Genomic DNA, 20337 nt, shown 5'->3' on the forward strand with positions numbered 1-20337 from the left:
TTGTAAGAGTGTAATAACACTAAAATCTAGTTGACAGAAGGAACTATAGAACGTGACTGGCAGTCAAGACTGTGAAGTCAAGACAGTGTTATATCTGTAGTAATATTATCAACAATTAGGTGAGGCACTTGTTTATGCTGCCTCTAAAATTCTTCATTTCTCTCCAACTCTTGGTACTGTAGTTCTACCCCAAAGAACAAAGGACTTTCTAGGACTGTGATCTGATAACTTACTTTTCATTGTTTGAAATCAGTCTGAAGAGTATAACAATAAATTCAGCTGTCTTTTATGGCCAACATTGTATCAAATAACTACATTGTAACAATTAGCATGGTAGTGCATCCATATGCTTGTAAATAATGGTTGTATCTCTTTGTTTTGTTTTTAGTTAATGCATGATTAAGGAAAGGTTATATAAGGATATGAAAAGTTGTTTCCTTTATATATAATTTAAAAGAAACAAACAAACTACAAAACACTCATAAAAACAGCAAAACACAAAATGTGAAACTGTAACTCTGAATATATCTCCTCATGGATCCAACTTCATGCCAAATATGGTGAAGATGTATCAATAAGGGTAATGTAGTGGTAACAAAACCCTACAAAACACTTGTAAAAACCTCAAAATGTAAAATTGAAAATTTGTGTGTATCTTCTCGTGGACCTAATGAACCTCTATTGATTTTAGTGAAGATCCATCCACACCCTGTGAAGTATTTACGTGGACATACAACAAACAGTACTATTATATTTCAGTAGATGGCAACAGTGCATTAGATTCACGTGTGATGTATTCATGATGTCATATCTGCACCCTGAGAATGGAGAAAAATAAAGTTCTCTGCGACAGAAAATGGAGGTGAAACAGGAAAATTGTAACACGTGTTGCAAATCTACATGCACACAGGATAAAAATTTCACAAAGTTGGGGTTGCACATCATGCAATAAAGCTTTTCAGTATCATTTGAGCAAGAGTACCATTATAGTATGATTCTTTTGTTATTTTAACACTTGTTTCACCTAACTTGCATTAAAATATAATGAAAAATAAACATTTGTTATTGCTAACACCTTTTATCCTTTGTATAGTTGAAAGAATTAATTTGTGTTTGATTTTCTGCACTGTTTTCTACCTTCTTCTCCTAGAATATGGTACAAAGGCTCAAGAGAACCATTTAAGTCTTTCACAGTCACATGTGCTTTAGTTGATGATAACATTCAAGTTAGTTTGTACTGAAAATGTAGTGATTAAAGAATTACTTTAAGACTGACAGAATAAGTGAACAGTAGATGTATTTTGGAGGCACAGACACATTTGTTGTAGTTGAATCCTGTAATTTTCATTAATCATTAAACGATTGTTTTCTGTAATTCTTAATGGGCTTGTGTACTAGCATGTAAACATTTCTCCAAACCTCTCTGGGCATACTCCTACTATTCTGAAATAACAAGTATGTTTTTAGGTCAAGAGAGCAAGTGTGGTTAAGAATTTGTTTCACCTTTCGAGTTAAGCTTTTTTTGTATACTTTAATTTTCTGAATTTTTCTAAAAATTATCAATTAACACTTTGTTTTACTTCTATACTGGAATCTCTGTCAATCTATAAAACAGTTTCTCTCTAATGATGACAGCAGCTGGATAACTTTTTCAAACTTCATATAGCCTGTTTAACACTATTTCCTTAGCTTAGGTTTATGCATTTTCTTGTTATAAGCTATGGTTTGTTAATAACTAGTACAGTTTAATTTAAACATATTTTCAAAATAAATAAACTTCAAAAAGAAATTATTAGTTGTTTTTTTTTTTCCTTCAGCATTATTCTTATTGCTACTTCAGTTGTTAAGTATTAAAGAGAATTACACTGACTACTCTTTTTGAGTAAAATTATGTTTAGCTGCAGGTTTTTTTTTCATGTTATTTCTCTTTAGGCCTGGCCAGGTGGTTTGGGCATTTGACTCATAATCTGAAGGTTGTGGGTTCAAATCCCTGTTGCACCAAACAAGCTTGCCTTGGTGCATTATAATGTGATGTTCAATCCCACTATTTGTTGGTAAAAGAGTAACCCAAGAGTTGGCAGTAGGTGGTGATGACTAGCTGCCTTTCCTCTTGTCTTATACTGCTAAATTAGGGATGGCTAGTGCAAATAGCCCTGGTGTAGCTTTGCGTGAAATTAAAAAAACAAACAATCCTCTATAATTACAATTTTTTCTTTTCTGTAGTGTAGTATTCAACTGTAGTAAGTTAAACGAGTTAAGTGGCTTTGTAAGTTCTAAAACGTTTCCACTGAAACTTCACAGACTGTTTATTTACTGACATACTTGTTAGAAAAATTGAAGAAAAGCTGATTTAGTATGAATTCTTTATTTCCATGAAAGGAAGAGATGTCTTCTATTAATTTGGTTCCTCTATGTTTACTCAGCAGTTTTGTTTAGTTTGTTTTGTGCTTTTCTTTAATGTTCTGAGTGATTCATTCCATGCTTTCAGAAATATTATACAGATTTTTTATTTCGTATTTGTAAATATTACTTTCCTCTGTTTAGTTTATTTGTCCTCCAAATATAAATTAACTATCAGTATTATGTCTTATGCATTGAACTGTTTGTGTATAATGCATGTTATAGGTACAAGTTTTTGTTTCATGTTGCAGTTACAAGCTTTAGTCATCAAACATATAACATAACATGAACTATAAATTAAAATTACAGCTCAAAGTTTTAAGATGTTTATTAGAGTATAACTGTTTTCCTACTTTTACATTCATGGGGGCTTGATGCTCTTCCAAAAACAATATAAAACCTTCACAGTTGAGTGGAAGTAGCAATTCTAACACCATTTAGTGAACAGTAACACTGCTATGCAATATCTTTGTAGGAAAATTGTATGTAGTGATTGAAAATCAATTTTTTTTTTCTTTTACTCAGAAACTGTAGAATATGTATTGAAATTGAAAGATTTTTCAGGAAAAAACTAATTTTCATTTGAATTACATGTATTTATACTCTTTATATAATAGTTCACTACTTGATTTTGTAATTACTGGTTTTTATATGTTATATAATCATCCAAACTTTTATGCTAATGAGAAATTGTAAAAGTACTGTCACTGTGGAACATGCATGAAATTTTTTGATTTTGTCTTTGATTCATTTTGATATATTTCTCTTTTTTTTTTTTTGTCAGTTAGGCCTTCTATGTTAGTTATTTTTTCTATTTAATTTTTTCTGCTTGGACTAGTAATCTTAGTGTGGTATGGTCATAGTTCTGTGTATGTATGGGTTCATTAAGGCAATAGAAGAATGCCTTGTAATTTTTTGGAATTAATTTGAAATAGAAAGGAACATTTTTAAAATGATACATTTAACTTTGCTGAAATTAACTTTTAAAGCCACAAAAGTTAAGTGTTGTGGTACCTGCACTTTGTGAAACTCAACAACACGTTCAGCCCTTGTAAATAGACTGTCGTGAAAAAACGATATGAACAGGTTACATATTCTTAAACCTAAAAAACGAAAGAGCTATTTTAAACATTTTTTTCTTTGTGTGTAAAATGTAGATTATTATCAGCAAACAGCTGACAAATTTTTCACTGTTTTTCATTAGTTTGTATGTATGTCAGTACATTCCACACAAATGTATTAATTTTCTTGGGTTTTGCTAGTTGGAAGATTTAGTCACAGTATCTAACAAGTTAAAGATCAGGTTTATGATATGTACTTTACCCTAATGGTGAAAATGATGAAATGGGTTATCTTAAAAGAACTGTTCAACCAGTACTTATTCTGAGTTGTAAATATGGTATCATTTAAGTGGGAGAACTGAAAAAAAAAGAAAGAAAAAGGTTGAATCCGATTATGTAGGAGGTGAGATGGAATAGTGTTAAGGTTGAAACTTTGCAGAATGGACGGCAACATCGACCTCTACACTTGTGTCACAACTATCAAAGAATAGTGTTAAGGTTGGTTTATGGTCATGTCTGAATTATGCTAAAGATACGTATTCATACTGTTTAGAGGTGTGCCTAAATTAGAAAAGTATTTGTAAGTAATAGCACACAAATTTGTAGTGTTGAGAATACCAAGTGGGAAAGGTTTTATTATTATTATTTTGATAAGAGAAAGTTAATAATTCATTTCTATCCATTAAATATCCACTTTGTTTTATGTATATGAGATAATGATTAAATTACTGTTTTATATTTAGAAAGAAAAGATAATAAACACAGTTAAGAAATCGGGCACGTCACTTACTTGAATTAAGTCTGCTGTGTGTAATTGCATAGATGCTCTCCTTTCACTCCCAGGTTTAGGATATAAATATATATATATATATTTTATTTTTTTTTGGCATGACAGAATTGTTTTTTTTTGCTTTTTTTCCCCCTTTAGCTGAGCCAAACCTGTAGAGACCTGCCCATGTTCGGCCTGAGCAGTGTGAGTTGATGTACCACCTCAATAGTTGAACTCCTACCAATTTTTTCATACATTCCACATTCCTTGGTATCGGTGTACAGCACCACTTTTTTGTTTTCATTTTCCCAACTACTGTTCTCTTGCCGTTTCATCTCTCTATCCCTTGCTACATGTGTTCTACTTTATGACACTTATAAATTGAAGTAAGAGAAATATGCTGTAACTGTATTTATGATAGAAGTGAGGAAAGTTTATGGTTATAGTATCCGTAGTTAAAGTAAAGAAAGCTTGGTATTAAAATTACTAATAATAGAGGTGAGGAAAGCTTACTAATATAGTACGTGTAGTAAAACTGAGGAAAGTATTGGACTAGATCTATTTATGTGGTGTTCCTGAAAGTTTTCTGTTTTAAGACTAAATAAAACAAAATTAAGAATAACAAATTTTTATTTCTTGCTTTTGAAGTTCACATGCCATGCTGTGTTGTTGCAGCCTACAGAGTACATAATTTTTCTCATGATTTGTGCCACATGCATGTTTTACTGATGACAGTACAAATTGCAACACTAAGTGTCCCATACGTTATATGATTTTGGGTCTACTGACTGACAGGTTGTAACAGGTGGCCTTTAAACCCCCTTTTTGGGAAATTGAAGTGAGGAAAACTTATTATTCCAAAACAAACTTACCATCTGCTTACAATATAGCTATTCTTTGACATTGGTTTTGCCTGTCTAAGTATTGGTTTCTCATCCTCTTATATTTTATATCTGTTTTCTTTTTGGCTCACTTTTAGTTTGGGCTGTCTTTATTTTTATCTGCTGAGAGATGAGGACATTCATTTGGCCTGGAGTGTTTTCTCCTAGTGCTTCTGAAGTTTCCTTGTTGATTTTGGGAAGAATTTGAATTCTAGTTTATGACAACTTTCTTTACTGTGTTGTCTTCCCATGAGTACAATTTAGATTCACTTCCTGCTCCTTTTCTTTATCCCCTTGATGTGGATTCCTGTATGTGGTGAGAAGAACCTTCCAGGGAAGGTTCTGTTCTTTCAGTTTACCTCCTCTAGGATCTAAACAGCCGCTCACATGTGTGGTGTGCATGATGACCCGTGAAGGGGAGGAGAGGATCTTGGTGGTTGAGGGGTCAAACCCAAACATACCACTTTGGCCTTGAATTTCTGTAGACGGGCAGGCTTGGGGTGGCCCCCTAGGGTCAGTCAGCTGTTCCACTTGGGCTACAGTCAATCAAGAGCCAGTGTTAGATATTCTCAACAGGTGTTGTGGACATTGTGCCTGATGCTGGTGTTCTGGGTATAGTGCTTATGAAGCCCTGGCATTACTGCAGTGTCCTTGTTTGGCATTGTAATGCATCCCCTCATAGGGCTTCTTGATAGGTGGGGTCAGGGGGCACCAAAACATTCTTTTTTTATTTATGGATCCTCCAAAAAAAAAATAAAATAGTGAAAAAGCAGTCCATAGATAAATGACCAGATCTTAAAGATCCTGAGCAGCAATCTTCAACATCTGTAACACCTCTTCCTCATTTTCTTATATTACATTCTCTTTCAGACAAACCTTTAGGGCAAATATCTCCCTATTTTATTCAATAGGGACTAGAGGGATTTGCTGGCTCTCCAAAGTCGGTCAAAAAGCTTCTCTCTGGTGATATATTGGTGGAAACATTCACATCTAAACACAGTGAACTCCTCTTATATTCAAAGGCAATTAGGGATACACCAATTTAGGTAATGCCCCATGCTTCCTTTAATTTGTTGAGAGGGATTTGAATAACATCCTCGAGTTGGAGATTCTCGACGGTTTCTCCACCCAAGGAGTTTCTGCAGTAAGGCGTGTATCTCCACTTGTAAAGATGGAATTATTATGCTAACCAGTGTCCTCCTTTTAATATTTACATCACTGCATTCACTTGCAGGAGAATGTTTTTCCTGATGCCTGGTGCTGGACTATTGTTCTACCTTTCTCTTACCCTGAGAAAGATCCAAAGATTTCTTCAAACTTCTGTCCAATTGCTTTGATGAACTGTCTCTGTAAGACTTTAGAGAGGATGGTTAATGCTCGTCTTGCTTGGTTCCTCAAATCAAACAACCTCCTCTTGCCCACCCTATGTGGGTTCTGATGACAGTGCTTTACCATGGACCACTTGATTAGACTTGAAATGTCAATTAGAGAAGCCTTTCTCAAATGACAACATCTTGTATCATTATTCTTTGACATTGAGAAGGCTTATGATACAACCTGGAGGTATAGCATTTTGCAAGACCTCCATTTATATAGGTTACATGGTCATTTGCCCATTTTTATTAGAATTTTTTGAATGGACATGTGATTCCAAGTTTGTGTGGGTTCAACATATTCCTGTTATTTTCTACAGGAACTTGGAGTCCCTCAGGGCTATGTTTTGAGTGTCACACTTTTTTGTATAAAGATTAATACCAGCATTGAACAACTCTCTCTTACTGTTGCAAATGGGCTCTATGTTGACTACTTTCATGTCTCATGTCAGTTGTCGAACATGAGGTATATTGAGCGGCAGCTACAGACTGCCCTCAATCATTTACTGAAGTGGACCACAGCAAATGGTTTTAACTTCTCTCTCTTAAAGTGTTTGCATGCACTTTTGCCACCAACTGGGTTTTTACCTTGATCCTGAACTTTATATTGGTGAAGTTGTGCTACCTGTGGTCCCTGAGATCAAGTTCTTGAGGCTTATCTTTGATCCTATGCTGACCTTTATACCTCACATCGAGCAGCTACGAGTGAAATGCACAAGAGCACTGAACATTTTCTGTGTCCTCTCTTCCACCACTTGGTTACAGCTTTTTTAATTTTCATCAGGGACTGATGCACCAATGTGTTGTCTGTGTGACACTTAGGTCACAACAAGCCACATTTTACTGTCTTGCCATCGTTACGACTCTCAACGATGGCACCATTTTAAACGTTTTGCCCCAAGGTTTAGCCATAATGTTAGACAGCGTTATTGGTGATGGTGATGCTGTCCACCTTACAAATGTTTTTAGTTTTTCAAAAGTCATTAATCTTTTTAATGCTATTTAAGTTTTTAATTTCTAAATTACACCTTTTCAAATGTGATTCCCTTTTAAGAATTAAAGTACATCTAGTTCAATTTGAAATTAGAAAATGGTCATAACATCAAATAACCCAAAACCAGGACTGGAAACGCCAACTTCAGGTGACTGATGCTGAATTTTGAATTTACCCATTAGTCAACCTGATGAGTTATAATTGTAATTATGCTACAGAAAGTCCTTTGCAACTTGTATTACTGTAGTTTTTCTCTTACAGTTGTAAACTAGGTATAAAAATTGGATTTAATGCTATTTATGTTTTTAATTCAAAAATTAAACTTTGTTTTGTTTTACCTTAATTTCATTTTCTGAATTTTAATAATTTTACTTTAATTTTAACTATTTACCAGATGCTTGGCGCAGGTAGCCTGGTTGTTTTGCGCCATAAAACACCAACCAACCAAACAACTTTTCTTCAATTAATCAATTGAACTTGTGAGATTTTTGGGCTTTTCTTTGGCCACTTTGAGCCTATTCCTCCTTTGTTGGTGGAAGTGGGGAGACTGTTTAATTTCTCCTTCTACTTGACTTTGTGGTTCCCTCCTTTTTCTCTTTTCTGACTCCTGGTGAAAGTATATATATTTTTAGCTGCTATCATGTGATGTCATAGATTGGAGTTTTCAGGTGTGTAGCACTTTCCCTCTCTTTTAGGTCTTGCTATATCCCAATAAGTCCTTTCTTTCTTAGCCTCTGGCAACTAGGGAAGGGGACACATCCATCTGTGCAGTTCTTTTGACACTAATTTTTCATCTCTGCGGCTAATTGTAATCTGATAACTTGTTTTGGATTATGAGATCTGATATTGTAATGTGACCCACTTTACCTCCCTTTATGGTGATTTTCTCAACTGTATATTCATTGGTTTCCTTCAATTTCCCTTGATTTTTCCAATTTGTTAGATGTAGATTCCTAAATATCCATTGTGCATTATTTTGGTATTTACCAGTGAGGTATCTTCTGAGTTGTGCTTCAACAGATCTAATGTCATCTTTTGTTCCTCTTTTCATTATCCAGTGGGGGACATTTCAAAGACTGATATTCAGATTTCTGCCAGTGTTTTTCTCTTGCATTCTTGACATGTTTAAGCAGCTTTCTTTTGGATTCTTCCCCTACCCCATGGCTGTTTTTAACAACATCTGCTGACTTGTAAGGAGGGGGGGGGTACGTTTGTTACAACCTTGTCTCTATTTCCAATGTCCCTTACCTCTTGCCTTCACTGAATCCCACTTTGTGGTGAGTGTTGCTCAGACAGGCATGATTATCTCAATCCAATTTCACTGTAACAACCAGTTTGATTATTCTTGCTATTGTTCTTTTCCTTTGATTGAATACAGCATACATGATCCCATCATTGTAAGTCTCGGGTGTTGTCCTTTTATTTATTCAGGTGTATGAGAAAGTTTATCCACTTGGGTGTTACATACTTTCTCATTGTGATTTTCCAGTGGTGCAAAACAAATTCCTCTTTGTCTACAGGTTAGGATCCAATCAAAGATATATTTGTATCTATGTGGTTCAATAGCCTTAGCTACCAGTGTGTGATAAAGGGACCAAGAACCCTTAATTCCAACTCCAAGTTGTGGTACCCCAGCTGTCTGGTTGGGGCTGGCTTATAATGATGGTTAATCATACTTTTTCATCCTTGATAAAAGAATTAAGTTATGGGTGAAGAGCATACTTTTATCTTGGTACACTATTGTTCTATGCAGATGTTTTCTGCATGAATGATGCTTGCACCGACCCATCCACCTTCTTGTTGTGAGATTCTAGCTGTATTGTCAGTGGATAGTGAGTATGTTTTGAAAGTTAACATTTTTATAAACTGAAAAGGTATTTCCTACTAATAATACTTATATTCACTGACACTGTAATTCCCTGCCTCCCCACTATAAACCTGTGTAATCTCGAAAAAGTGATTACGTTATCTAAATTAAGAGCTCATGTACAGTTCCAGGATAGAGGGCACACTGAGAAGAGGGGAGAAATTTACAAATTGGATATTACCGAGGGCATTTAAATGGGGAGTAAAAGACTGGAGCATGCAAGACCAATGATAAGACAGGCAAAACCAGTGTCAAGTAATAGCTATATTGTCAGTGGAGGTAAGTGTTATTGGAAATACCCTTTTTTGTTTTCTCTTGTACATAGTATAATGTATGTCCATTCATTAACAGCACACGTAGTAAATGTTAGGAAAGTTAGTACTACAGTACCTATAGTGGAAGTGTAAGAAATGTCTGTTACAGTACCCAAAGCCAAATGTTTTTTTTTGCATACGGCTTTAAGATGATAAGATGTATGAAACTGATGGTGGAACTGAGAACTGATGTACAGAGAAGTATACGAGTTATGAATAATGAACAAAGGTGTTTCATTGGGGTTGGATGTAGGAAAAAAGATGTTATTCCTATAATTTATTTATTTATAAGTGATTTATTCTTCAAACTCAGTGCATGCATCAGGCAAGTACTTTTCAAAATTAAAGATATTTTTAATTTGCACATACAATCAATTATATCATTTTAAATTATAAATAATGTGACAGCACTTTTTAAACATTTTAAGAAAATTTATTTTTACATAAACTAAACACAACCAAAAAAGAATACAAATAACATGAATCAAAGAGAACTGTTTTAAAGAGTTAAAGTTTAGTAACAAAAAATATTTTATTCCAATAATTAACTAGGTGAGTTGAATATATGGCAAAACAGATTTTTTTTCCCAGACATAAAAAATGTACTTCTTTGTTACTAAACTTTCTTAGCTCTTTTAAAAACAGTTCTCTTTCATCCATGTTATATTTTCATTTTTTTTGGTTGTGTTTAGTTTGTGTGTAAAAATAAATTTTCTTAAAATGTTTAAGAAGTGCTGTTGCATTATTTATAATTTAAAATAACTAATTGTATGTGGACATCAAAAATAATATTTTAAATTTTACCAACTACTTGTCTAATGCATGTATTGAGTTTGAAGAATAAATCACTCGCAAACAATTCCAGTAAAACTAAACTATGTAGGCTTAGGTAATCTTAATAAACCAATATGGAAATAAGAAATTAAGCTTTGTTAAATAACTAATACATTTGAAGTTTTTCTTTTTCACACAGCTGAAAGATTTCTCTTTGGTTTTTGCAATATTAGTGTTGTTGGTATGTTACAGTAATGGAAAGATTAAAAAGAACTTATGCCAAACTGTTTAATTTTTTTGTTGAGAGCCAGGGTAATTTAGTTAGTTGTTTTTGTATGAAATTTCTAGTTTAAATGTTAAATCAAGTAAAACGTTTTCTAATTTTGATCTATCAAAGAACTCCCTGTAATAATCTGTCAGAGCACAGTGTTTTTTAAACGAAGTTTCCTTTATACTTTAATTTTAAAGGTCTTTAATATGTATCAGATTATTAGAAACCTGCAACAATCAAAGTTAAAATATCACACTTTATGTTTTACACAGTTTAACAACTCTTCCCTATTAGAATATGGTGGGATAAGAGCTATATTTTGTTAGTTTTCACTTTTGCTATCATCTACTGCCATCCATTTGGCATACAAGGAGTGATGAAATTATTAAAAGTAACAAACTTTTTTTTGTTCTTCTTTTGCTTGAAACTCTTCAGTGGCACTTTGTTACCATGGAATGATAATGTTGTGTTAGATATTACAAAACAATGCTTCGGTCTTTCTTTGCTCCAAGTACTTTTTGGCCTGTCTTCTGCTGTTAAAATTTACTTTGTTTGTTAAATATATTTGCAACTAAAATACTTGCATTTATACAAGTTTGTAGAAATGGTCCCTGCTTTCACTAGTAAGTGCTTTTTAAGTAGTAATTATGTTTTATTGTAATCCCTGACAATTAAAAGTATCCAGAGGAAACTACTTACAAATTGATTTTTGAAAATAAAATACTTTTGTGAATGCTTTTATTTTGAGGGTTATTTTATCAGTTTGAACAAATGTATCAGAAAACATACAGTGGGTTTTTGGTATTCATTGCACCTTTATTCATTTTTGACAAATATTAGATTAATAAATACAGTATAATAAATTTTATATTTAAAAATGTGTAAACATCCACAACATACTTTTAAAAAAAATGTTCATGTTTGTTACCAAACAAATGCTATCAGTAGATAGGCTCAGTTGTAAACAAACACTAGTGCAGTAAGAATCTTGGCACATGACAGCTTGTGTGGTAAGTGAATTAAGAAATTTGTTACAAAATTAAAATATCTTATTGTAAAACAACTTCCAAATGCCAAGCATGTGGTAGTTTTTTTCCTACCAAAAGAAAATGTTAGTTTAGATGTTAAATCAAATTTGTTGAAATGGTTTGAGAAGAGAGAAAGAGGTGTAGATATTGCTAGGATCCCACACTTGCCACCAACAGCAAAATAAAGAAAAATGATACAAGTGTTACACCACAGGATTGTATTCACATTACCGGAAAACATTGTAACATTGTGGAAAAGATGGAAAGATCATTAGCAGTATGCATTGACAACTTGTCTCTCAGGTAATCTTGTGAATAATTCAGGAAAAATCTCTGAGTCTGAGTGAAGATTTAAAGCAATAGGAAGGTGAAGGCTGTAGCTAGTTTGATAGATTCAAGAAATGCCAGTACTGTTATCTTACAGTGTCAAGGGAAAAAGCAAGTGCTGAAAAGGAAGCAGTTGAACAGTATTTAGCTATTCCAATATGGTACTTACCTCTTTTAACAAGATTAGCTATTCTTGTTCATTGCTTCCCTCTATGTGATTTTTTCTATGCATTTCACTAGATTTTTGCACCTCCCTTATTGAAATTACTATATTCTAACATGTTTCTATGGACAACATCTTGCATCTCTCTCAGTAGTAGTATGACATGCTCATGTGATGCATAAAACTTGCTCTTCACTTCTCTGCTGAATTTTTTCTTCTTGTTTGGCAGTGTTTGAGTTCAGACATTTTTTGTATCTTTGTTGCTGAATGTTTAACTTTTTTCCTCTCAGAGTGGTAAATTTTCATCTTAAATTGATTTATTCAACTCAGTTCTTCTATTCATTTCAATTCATTCAAGTAGCTTTGTTTCTGCACTCAGGTTTGGTCTAAAGCTACTTCATATGAATTCTAAAGTTAATGTTGCTGCTTTGGGAGTTGTGATCATTGGATGCAAATGACATGAAGGATTTATTTGCTTTCATGCATTAGGAGATCAAGTGTTAACTGGTCCAACTTTATTTCCAACCTCCACAACAGCTCCAACTAACACTCCTGAGCCTTTCCTGGTTTATGAGAAATTAGTCCTTCTTTTTCTGTCTTCAGAACCTACTGACAATTACTGAATTCAGCTTGTGGTGTCTACTAGACCTAATAAAGTCTTTATGGATTTATGTCTCAGGTTTGTGATGTTTTCTCTGTGTCACATATTTATCTAATTTTTAGGTATTACACGACCAGTTTCCTCTTACTCTTAATTTTTCATCCTCCTGATACTTGGGTTCAGACTGATCATTTAGCTTTGCAGTTATGTGAGGGGGGATTAGCATGCTGAACCCCCAAGGACTTTGGCTTATTTTGCTCTTTCCTTCCATTAGGTTGTCTATCAATTTTGAGATCAGTAGTTCTTAGGTTTCTCTTTATTTGGGGGGTGGTTCTCAAATCAAAAGCCTCTGTTTTACATATGTGGTTTCTTCATCATTGGGATATTAGAAGCCTTAATGCTATATTGGCTCATGTCAGTTAACCCTTGATTTCTTTTAGGGTTTTAAGCATGGCCTCATTTTAGTTACTTCCTTTGATTCAGTCCCAGAAATTATTTGGCCTTGAGTGTCATTTGTCCAGCAACATTTCACCTTACAAATATTGTAGCTTTTTGTCTCAATTGGAGCCTGATGTACCTCCATCTCACCCACTCTTCCCCTAGTTTCACCATTTTTGGTTTTTCCTTTCCCCATATCCTTTTCTCCTCGATTTCCTGAGGCCAACCAGCATCTGTAGAAATGGCTTTGTAATTTCTCTGGCATTTGGCAGTCAAACCTGTTCCCCATCTTTTCTGTGGGTTATGTTTTCCCCAAGACAACAGGGGACTGGCAGCCAGTAAATGATTGTTCTTTACTCAACCTCCTCATATCAGTATCCAAGTTCATCTTGGAATCCTTCTTTCCCTGAGATGGGCATTTTTCTTCTACATTATGGATATGAACTACAGATGTCTCCTGCACTCTCCTCTTGTGTGTATATCACCTCTTTTTTCATTCTTCTCTTTGGTTTCTTCCTCTGGTGTTGGTTAATCAGTTTCAGGCCTTTCTCTTCATACTTGCTTTGGCAGCTTAGGTATTTGGTCAAATTGTCTGGGCTTTCACATGTCACCACTATGTTAAGAGACTGTAATTTCTTTATTATATGGCCACTGAGCTTCTTCTGGCTCCTTCCAAACTAGAATTGGTCACTTATACTTGGCAGCTACTTTCTGTGATGGTTTGGATGAGATGATTGGTTGAAAAACAGAAGTCCCTCCTCCAACCTACTCACTATGTTGTCCAATTGGGAGACTTTTTTTAAAAATCTTTCAAGAACTTCCTTTTCCTTCATGACTTCAATTTGATGGAAATTTTGTTCACCATGTCCTTTAGGCCCATTCACTTCCTATTCACAAGATTGGTTTGCTTTTGGGGATATATTACAAATCCTGTGCAGTGTGCTTTACATCTTGACTGGATACATCCCAGTGAGTAGGCATTAAGTCACCTAATATTATTAGGGGCCCTTTCACTTTATTTATTAATTGTGGCTGGTTTTTCATTAAAATGAAAAATATTTGGAAGACAGATTTCTTCATGAATCCATGAAATAAGCTGTATTAATTTTAACTTAAGTCATTTGTATTTCTAGTGAGCTTTGAAGTGTTTCACTACAACAATCATCAATAGACTCTTGATGTGGATGAGAATGTTGTAGTGAGGAAAGGTTGACTGTTAGAGATTACTGACATGAATATAATATCATAACTGCCTTTAATAACATCCAGGCCTCATGAGAAAAAGTGTTACAAAGGAAAATAAACAGTTCTTGGCACACTGTCAGGCCCAAATGTGTAAATGAATTTCAGGGATTTGAGGAGGGCATGGGAGTAGTTTTATGAAACATTGTGGGGCTTGCTCATGAAGATGGACTCAAGAAAGTTGAGGAGTCAGATATAGTGGAGTTGCATGAAGAGTCATTATTCAATCAGGACTCAATTTTGTTGGAAGCACTCTGAGTGAAGGAAGAAAAATGATGATGATGATGCATTTTTCCCACATAACCGAAGTACAAAGTTACTGTCTGAAGCATTTCTACATATTTATATGGCTGTAGCTATATTCACTGAAAATGATGGAGAAAAAGGCTGTTATTTGGTGAGCAAGCTTTTAATGGGAAACATGAAATGTCATAGAGATCTTTACCAATGGGGAAAAAAAAGGCTTCAATGAAACAGACTCTTGACATGTTTTTCTGCAAAAGGAAAAAGAGTAGTCATGATGACCAAGTTCAAACTGTAGACGATCATTTAGACACAACTGCTTGTTCATATAAATGACTCCACCTGCTTCCAACAGTTCTCATTACTCAACGCCATCAAACATTTTATAAATATTTATGTAATTTGAAAGAAATGCATTACCCTTTATGTGAGGAAATCTTGAACAAAATGTACTTCCCAGAAACATAACTCCTCCTTGTAACATTATTTAAATGGTAATGTTAGCTTTGTTGTTATTTGTTTCACTATAAATAGCATTTTCCATATTCCAGGAATGCAATTTTAAGAGAGAGTGAGGAGCACCTTCTTAATGTTTCACTGTTCACAAAACAGATAACTACACACTCTAAGTTTTGTTTTTAAAACTAAGATTTTTCAGTTAACTTATTAAATTAATTATTTTAACTGTTTTGATTTTGAAAGATTTTGCTTTTAGTACTTTGAAACAAAATTTTTTAACTGTTTAGGTTATATAAAAAAGAATTTGTGCAGTGTTTTGAAGCTGTTAAGAGTGGTGAAGTTGATTTCTTAGTATATTAAACAAAGTTACCACTTTTCTATGTGTAAACAGACATAAGTATCTTATTGTTTTGGTTATGAGCAGTGTACTTTTGTCTCACTTTTAGGCACCTAGCAGTCTACTAGATTCTCTTGAACAACATCTGGCAACATTAGAAGGAAAGAAGGTTACTCCTAGCACGACAACAGCTGGAATAGGGTATTGTATTTGGGACTGATTTTAACTGTGTTAATTAATCAGAAATTTATAGCATTTGGCCCAAATATTTTCCAATGAGTGCTAAAATGTACAGAAATTATATACTTTTACCATTTATTGAGGAAGATTTGGAAATTTATACATACTAATCTATTTATTGTAAAATAATTGTATATGATTTACTTTATATCAACAGTTTATGAAGTGATCTTATTTACCAAAATGTTGTTCATTTTTAGGGTGGGGTATTATCATAACATGTTTTTATAATTTTTCAATGTATTATAGTTTTGGTCATGCTTTCGAACACTTCAGTGATTAATGATTTTGCAGTATAACTGAACAATTTTGGAATGTCTTACTGTGTTTAAAGTCCATGCTGTTTGGAATATTTTGTTCGAGAGCTTAGTTTTTTATTAAATCAAAACTTGCAAAAATGAGAAATATAGAGATTATGTAGTGTCTTTCAACATATACTGTTGGTTTGTTGCAAAAAATTTTATCATTAGAAATAATCTCATACTATCTTAATTTTATTTGTTGTTCCAAAGCTCTACACCACATCTGTTCAGTATATTCACTTGCTTTCTTATTTCACCAACATTTGGTGTTCATTTGGTTTTGTATTGAGAGTCTGATGTTTTGTTGATACACCCAGTTTGTTTGATGCCCGTTTTCACAAATATTTTTCAACAAATTTAATTGGTTTAAATTTGCAGTTGGATACCACAGACGTTTTCGTCAGTATATCCAGTTGGTTTGATTCTCTATAGTCCGTCTTCACAGATGTATTCCTTCAGTAAATCTAGTTCATTAGAGCTATGAGTATAATTTCATGATATCATTTTGTGTAACTTTTAAAATACAGTTTTTTGTATTAAAAAGAGTTATGACAAGCAGAAGTAACAGGTCCATTAATATGGAGAAAAGTGTAAATGTATATTATGTATTGATTTAATTTGAGTACATACATAATAATAATGCAGATATTAGGAGGTTAGACCATGCAGAACAAAACAAAAGCTGTATATAACCTTACAAGAAGTTAGCTAGCACAATGCCCTGAAGGTGTAGATCGTATCCCATTTCTTATTAGTGAAAAGCTGTAATGCGCTATACAGAAAAATAATAAGCAGTAAATCTTGAGCACTTGAACTTGCCATATCACTATCCAGCTTACCATTCATCATCTTTGGCTAATGAGATGTGATAATAATGTCATACTACAGATTAGAAAGTTAAAACAGAATCACAAATTAAGTTTCAAAGTGTTTTGTTCCTACTTTTTCAGCCCCACAGAGGCACAGTGGTATGTCTACAAAGTTGTGATGCCAGAAATCAGGTTTTGATATACCAGTGGTGGGAAGGGCACAGGTGGCCTGTTATGTAGCTTCATGCTTAACATCAAACAAACAAACCTACCCTTTTGTCTTTTAATTACACCTTTTGCATTATATAGGGTTAGGGTAGAGAAAATAACTGATAAAATATAAGCATTTTTCATAAAAAAAACATTTGATATTTATTTGGAAGATTTTAGGGATTGTGCAAACAAGGTTTAAACTTTTCAGGTGAAAATCATTCATAATCTTAACTTTCTCCAAATAGGATTGATCAATTTGACCAACCTTGTAACCACCAAAAATATCTAAATGACCTCTTGTTTTTCTTCTTTCTTTTTTTTCCCTAGAATGATTTCAAATTGTAGCATGAAACTACATTTGATTATCTTAGGTAGTTTTTAAGATTGTAACAGTATACATCTATTTATAATTAAAATTTATGGTTTTATTGCCCTTTGAACTATGTGTTACTACTATCTGGAGGGGCTGGATTATCTATTTAATAACCAAACATTATTGAACACTATAAAAATTATGGTTTGTCTGAGCAATAATGATTTTACAGTGAGTAGTTTGTTTAGTTTTGCCCATTCTATATGGATGGTGGATAAAATGGAGAATACAATGCCTGGGGAAAATGTCACGTGTCACAAAAAGGGAAATTCAGGACTTTTTAAAATATTGTCTTGTAAAAATTAATAATGTAAAACTGAGATATATTAAAAAAATGAAGTTACAAAGTAAAACTATTAAACTAACTATTTAAAATAAACTATTATTAAACTATTAAACTAACTGATTAATACTTAAACAAACTAATTAACTAACTATTAAACTAATTAATAAATTAATTTTTTTTATTTCTTTCCTCTTCCTGCCACTCTTAACTAGGGCTTATTTTAAGGGTAGGGCTTATATTAAAACCATCCCCAAAAATCACACTAGGTCTTATTTTATGGGTAGGTTTTATTATCGGAGAAACACGGTAATTGGTGTAATATAAAGAAAAAGTAGTTTAATAAAACTTTGCATATAAGACACTAAAACTGTCATGAGCAGTGGAGGATATCTGGACTGAGAAACTTGTATATAAATCTAAATTCAGAGCAGTCATCATTCTGACTACATATAATTAAGGAGAAAGGTTTAGTTAAATACTTAATTAAAAATTCTGAAGTCTTTATTCATGTAAGACTTAAAAGTTTACTGAAAGTTTGTCAAATTTTGTGCAGTCACAATAAGTGCTTTCAGAGTTATAACATGTATGCTGTTATGGTTACAAGGTTCTGTAAAATACAAGTGTCCATCTTGATAGGCTGAAGAAAGAAAAGTACACCTGACCACCACCACCACTGCCTAAAGACAACTGTTCCTTAATATAATTTTCTAGCCTTTGTCCTTAAAAATAAATTGAAGAAGCATATTATGAAGACAAAGCTTAACTTTGTGATCAGTGATGTCAAGAAAACCCACTTGTAGAGAAAAATATATATGTAAAAACGGCTCGTTGGGGTTGAGAAAATATTTTACATAGAGGAGTGAACAATGTTTTGACCTTCTTCAGTCATCGTCAGGTTCATGTTGTTTGCTTCTCTACATAAAATATTTTCTCAACCTCAACGAGCCATTTTTACATATATAAAGCCTAACTTTTTTAGCTATTTAATTCAATTTTCAGTTAATCAATTTTGAGTATAAGTTAGGCTATCTGAGAGAAAGCTATGGATTGTAAACGAGATTCAAAACTAGCACTTTTGAACAGTTCACTGTTCTTTTTCTTCAGGAGAATAAAGAACTATGGTTAATGAATGTGATGAAATATGGATGTCAATGACATGCAAACCAGATAATTAAAATATGTTGGTCGTTAATGTAAGAAATCTGTTGGTGGAGGAATTTAACAATAGAATCTCCAAAAATGGCAATGTAAGATGAGAAAAGAAGTAGCCTGCCTTTAGTAAACTGGGATTTGTAATCCAAGAGTGGAATATAAATTCTGGTGAAGAAATCAGCACATAGGGTAACATATAAAAGTTGCAGTAATTTTTTAAAAGAGACCCAAATTTTTTGAGGTCTTTCAAATAATTCTATGAATTCTTGTTAAGGAGTCAGTGTAGAGGAAACTATTTGAACTATTTGAAAGTGCTAGAGTTTTGGGTTTCTTTTGAAAACCATTGTAACTTTTGTATGTGATCCTGAGAGAAAGCCAGTTGCTTGAAGTTAGTTATTTCCAGGCCTTTTTTTTTTTGCTTATATCAGCAATCACTGATTGTAATGTATGAAACTCATGGTACTGCTAATTTAAAAAAAAAAGATTACTTTGAACATTGGCTCATTCTGAAATTGTGGCCAAAAAAGAAAAGATTGAAAATTAGTTTTACAATGGAGAATATATAATAAAAACTGTCATTATGTTGGTTATAAAAGAAAAAAAATGTAAAAAATTATTAATTATATAAGCCACAAAACCATTAAATTTTAATCTTTCTTTCAATAATGAGTAGTAATTTAAAAAGGAATTGCTATTGAAAGAAATTTTTTAATGTGAAACAGTCACTTTTACAAAGTCACATTTATATTATACAACCATATTACCAATGTGTATCAACAAACTTAGCATCAGAGTGTAGGTCATAAATCATAGTCTTTCATTATATGAGTTTTAAGTTCTTAGTGTTATAAAGAAACATCAAAATATATCCCCAATCTCCCTCACTTTTAAAATTGTGACATTCTTTTTAGGTTTTTCCTTTTCTCTGACTTACTTACTTATGCTTTAGAGAAATATGGAATTTAATGTAAATTACGTATACCATAGATATTACTCAGGCAAGGCATAATTCTCTTAACCTTTAACCTTCTTTGTTTTTGGAGTCACAAACTCGACAATGAAACCTCCTCTCTTTCACAAATTACCATTAATTTTCTTACATTTTATACTACATTCTTTACAACCAATAGAAAGATGAATTCTTAATCTGTAAGATGATAAATTATATTGTTTTCCTTACAGGTCAATATTTGTTTTATTCTTTATTTTAAAATTTCTTCTCATTGAATTTGTTGATGAGCTTATCTGAATTTTCAAATAGAAAGATGAATTCTTAATCTGTAAGATGATAAATTATATTGTTTTCCTTACAGGTCAATATTTGTTTTATTCTTTATTTTAAAATTTCTTCTCATTGAATTTGTTGATGATCTTATCTGAATTTTTAAAGGGTCTTGTCACAGTTAGAAAACCAGAAAAA

General features: G+C 32.9%; 1 protein-coding gene across 9 annotated transcripts in view; it reads left to right on the plus strand.

The window, feature by feature from the left end:
* The window catches only part of LOC143223627 (phosphatidylinositol-binding clathrin assembly protein LAP-like), a 101947-nt gene that overhangs the window by 47374 nt on the left and 34236 nt on the right, over positions 1-20337 (plus strand). For 7 of the 9 annotated variants that reach the window (XM_076451814.1, XM_076451812.1, XM_076451809.1 and 4 more), the window contains 2 exons: positions 4390-4434; positions 15652-15743. In XM_076451814.1, the coding sequence (XP_076307929.1) occupies positions 4390-4434; positions 15652-15743 (137 nt within the window). The remainder of the gene's footprint in view (positions 1-4389; positions 4435-15651; positions 15744-20337) is intronic. The other 2 variants (XM_076451810.1, XM_076451808.1) reach the window with 1 other exon arrangement.

This window comes from Tachypleus tridentatus, chromosome 8, assembly GCF_004210375.1.
Source record: "Tachypleus tridentatus isolate NWPU-2018 chromosome 8, ASM421037v1, whole genome shotgun sequence".
Classification (NCBI taxonomy): Eukaryota; Metazoa; Arthropoda; class Merostomata; order Xiphosura; family Limulidae; genus Tachypleus; species Tachypleus tridentatus.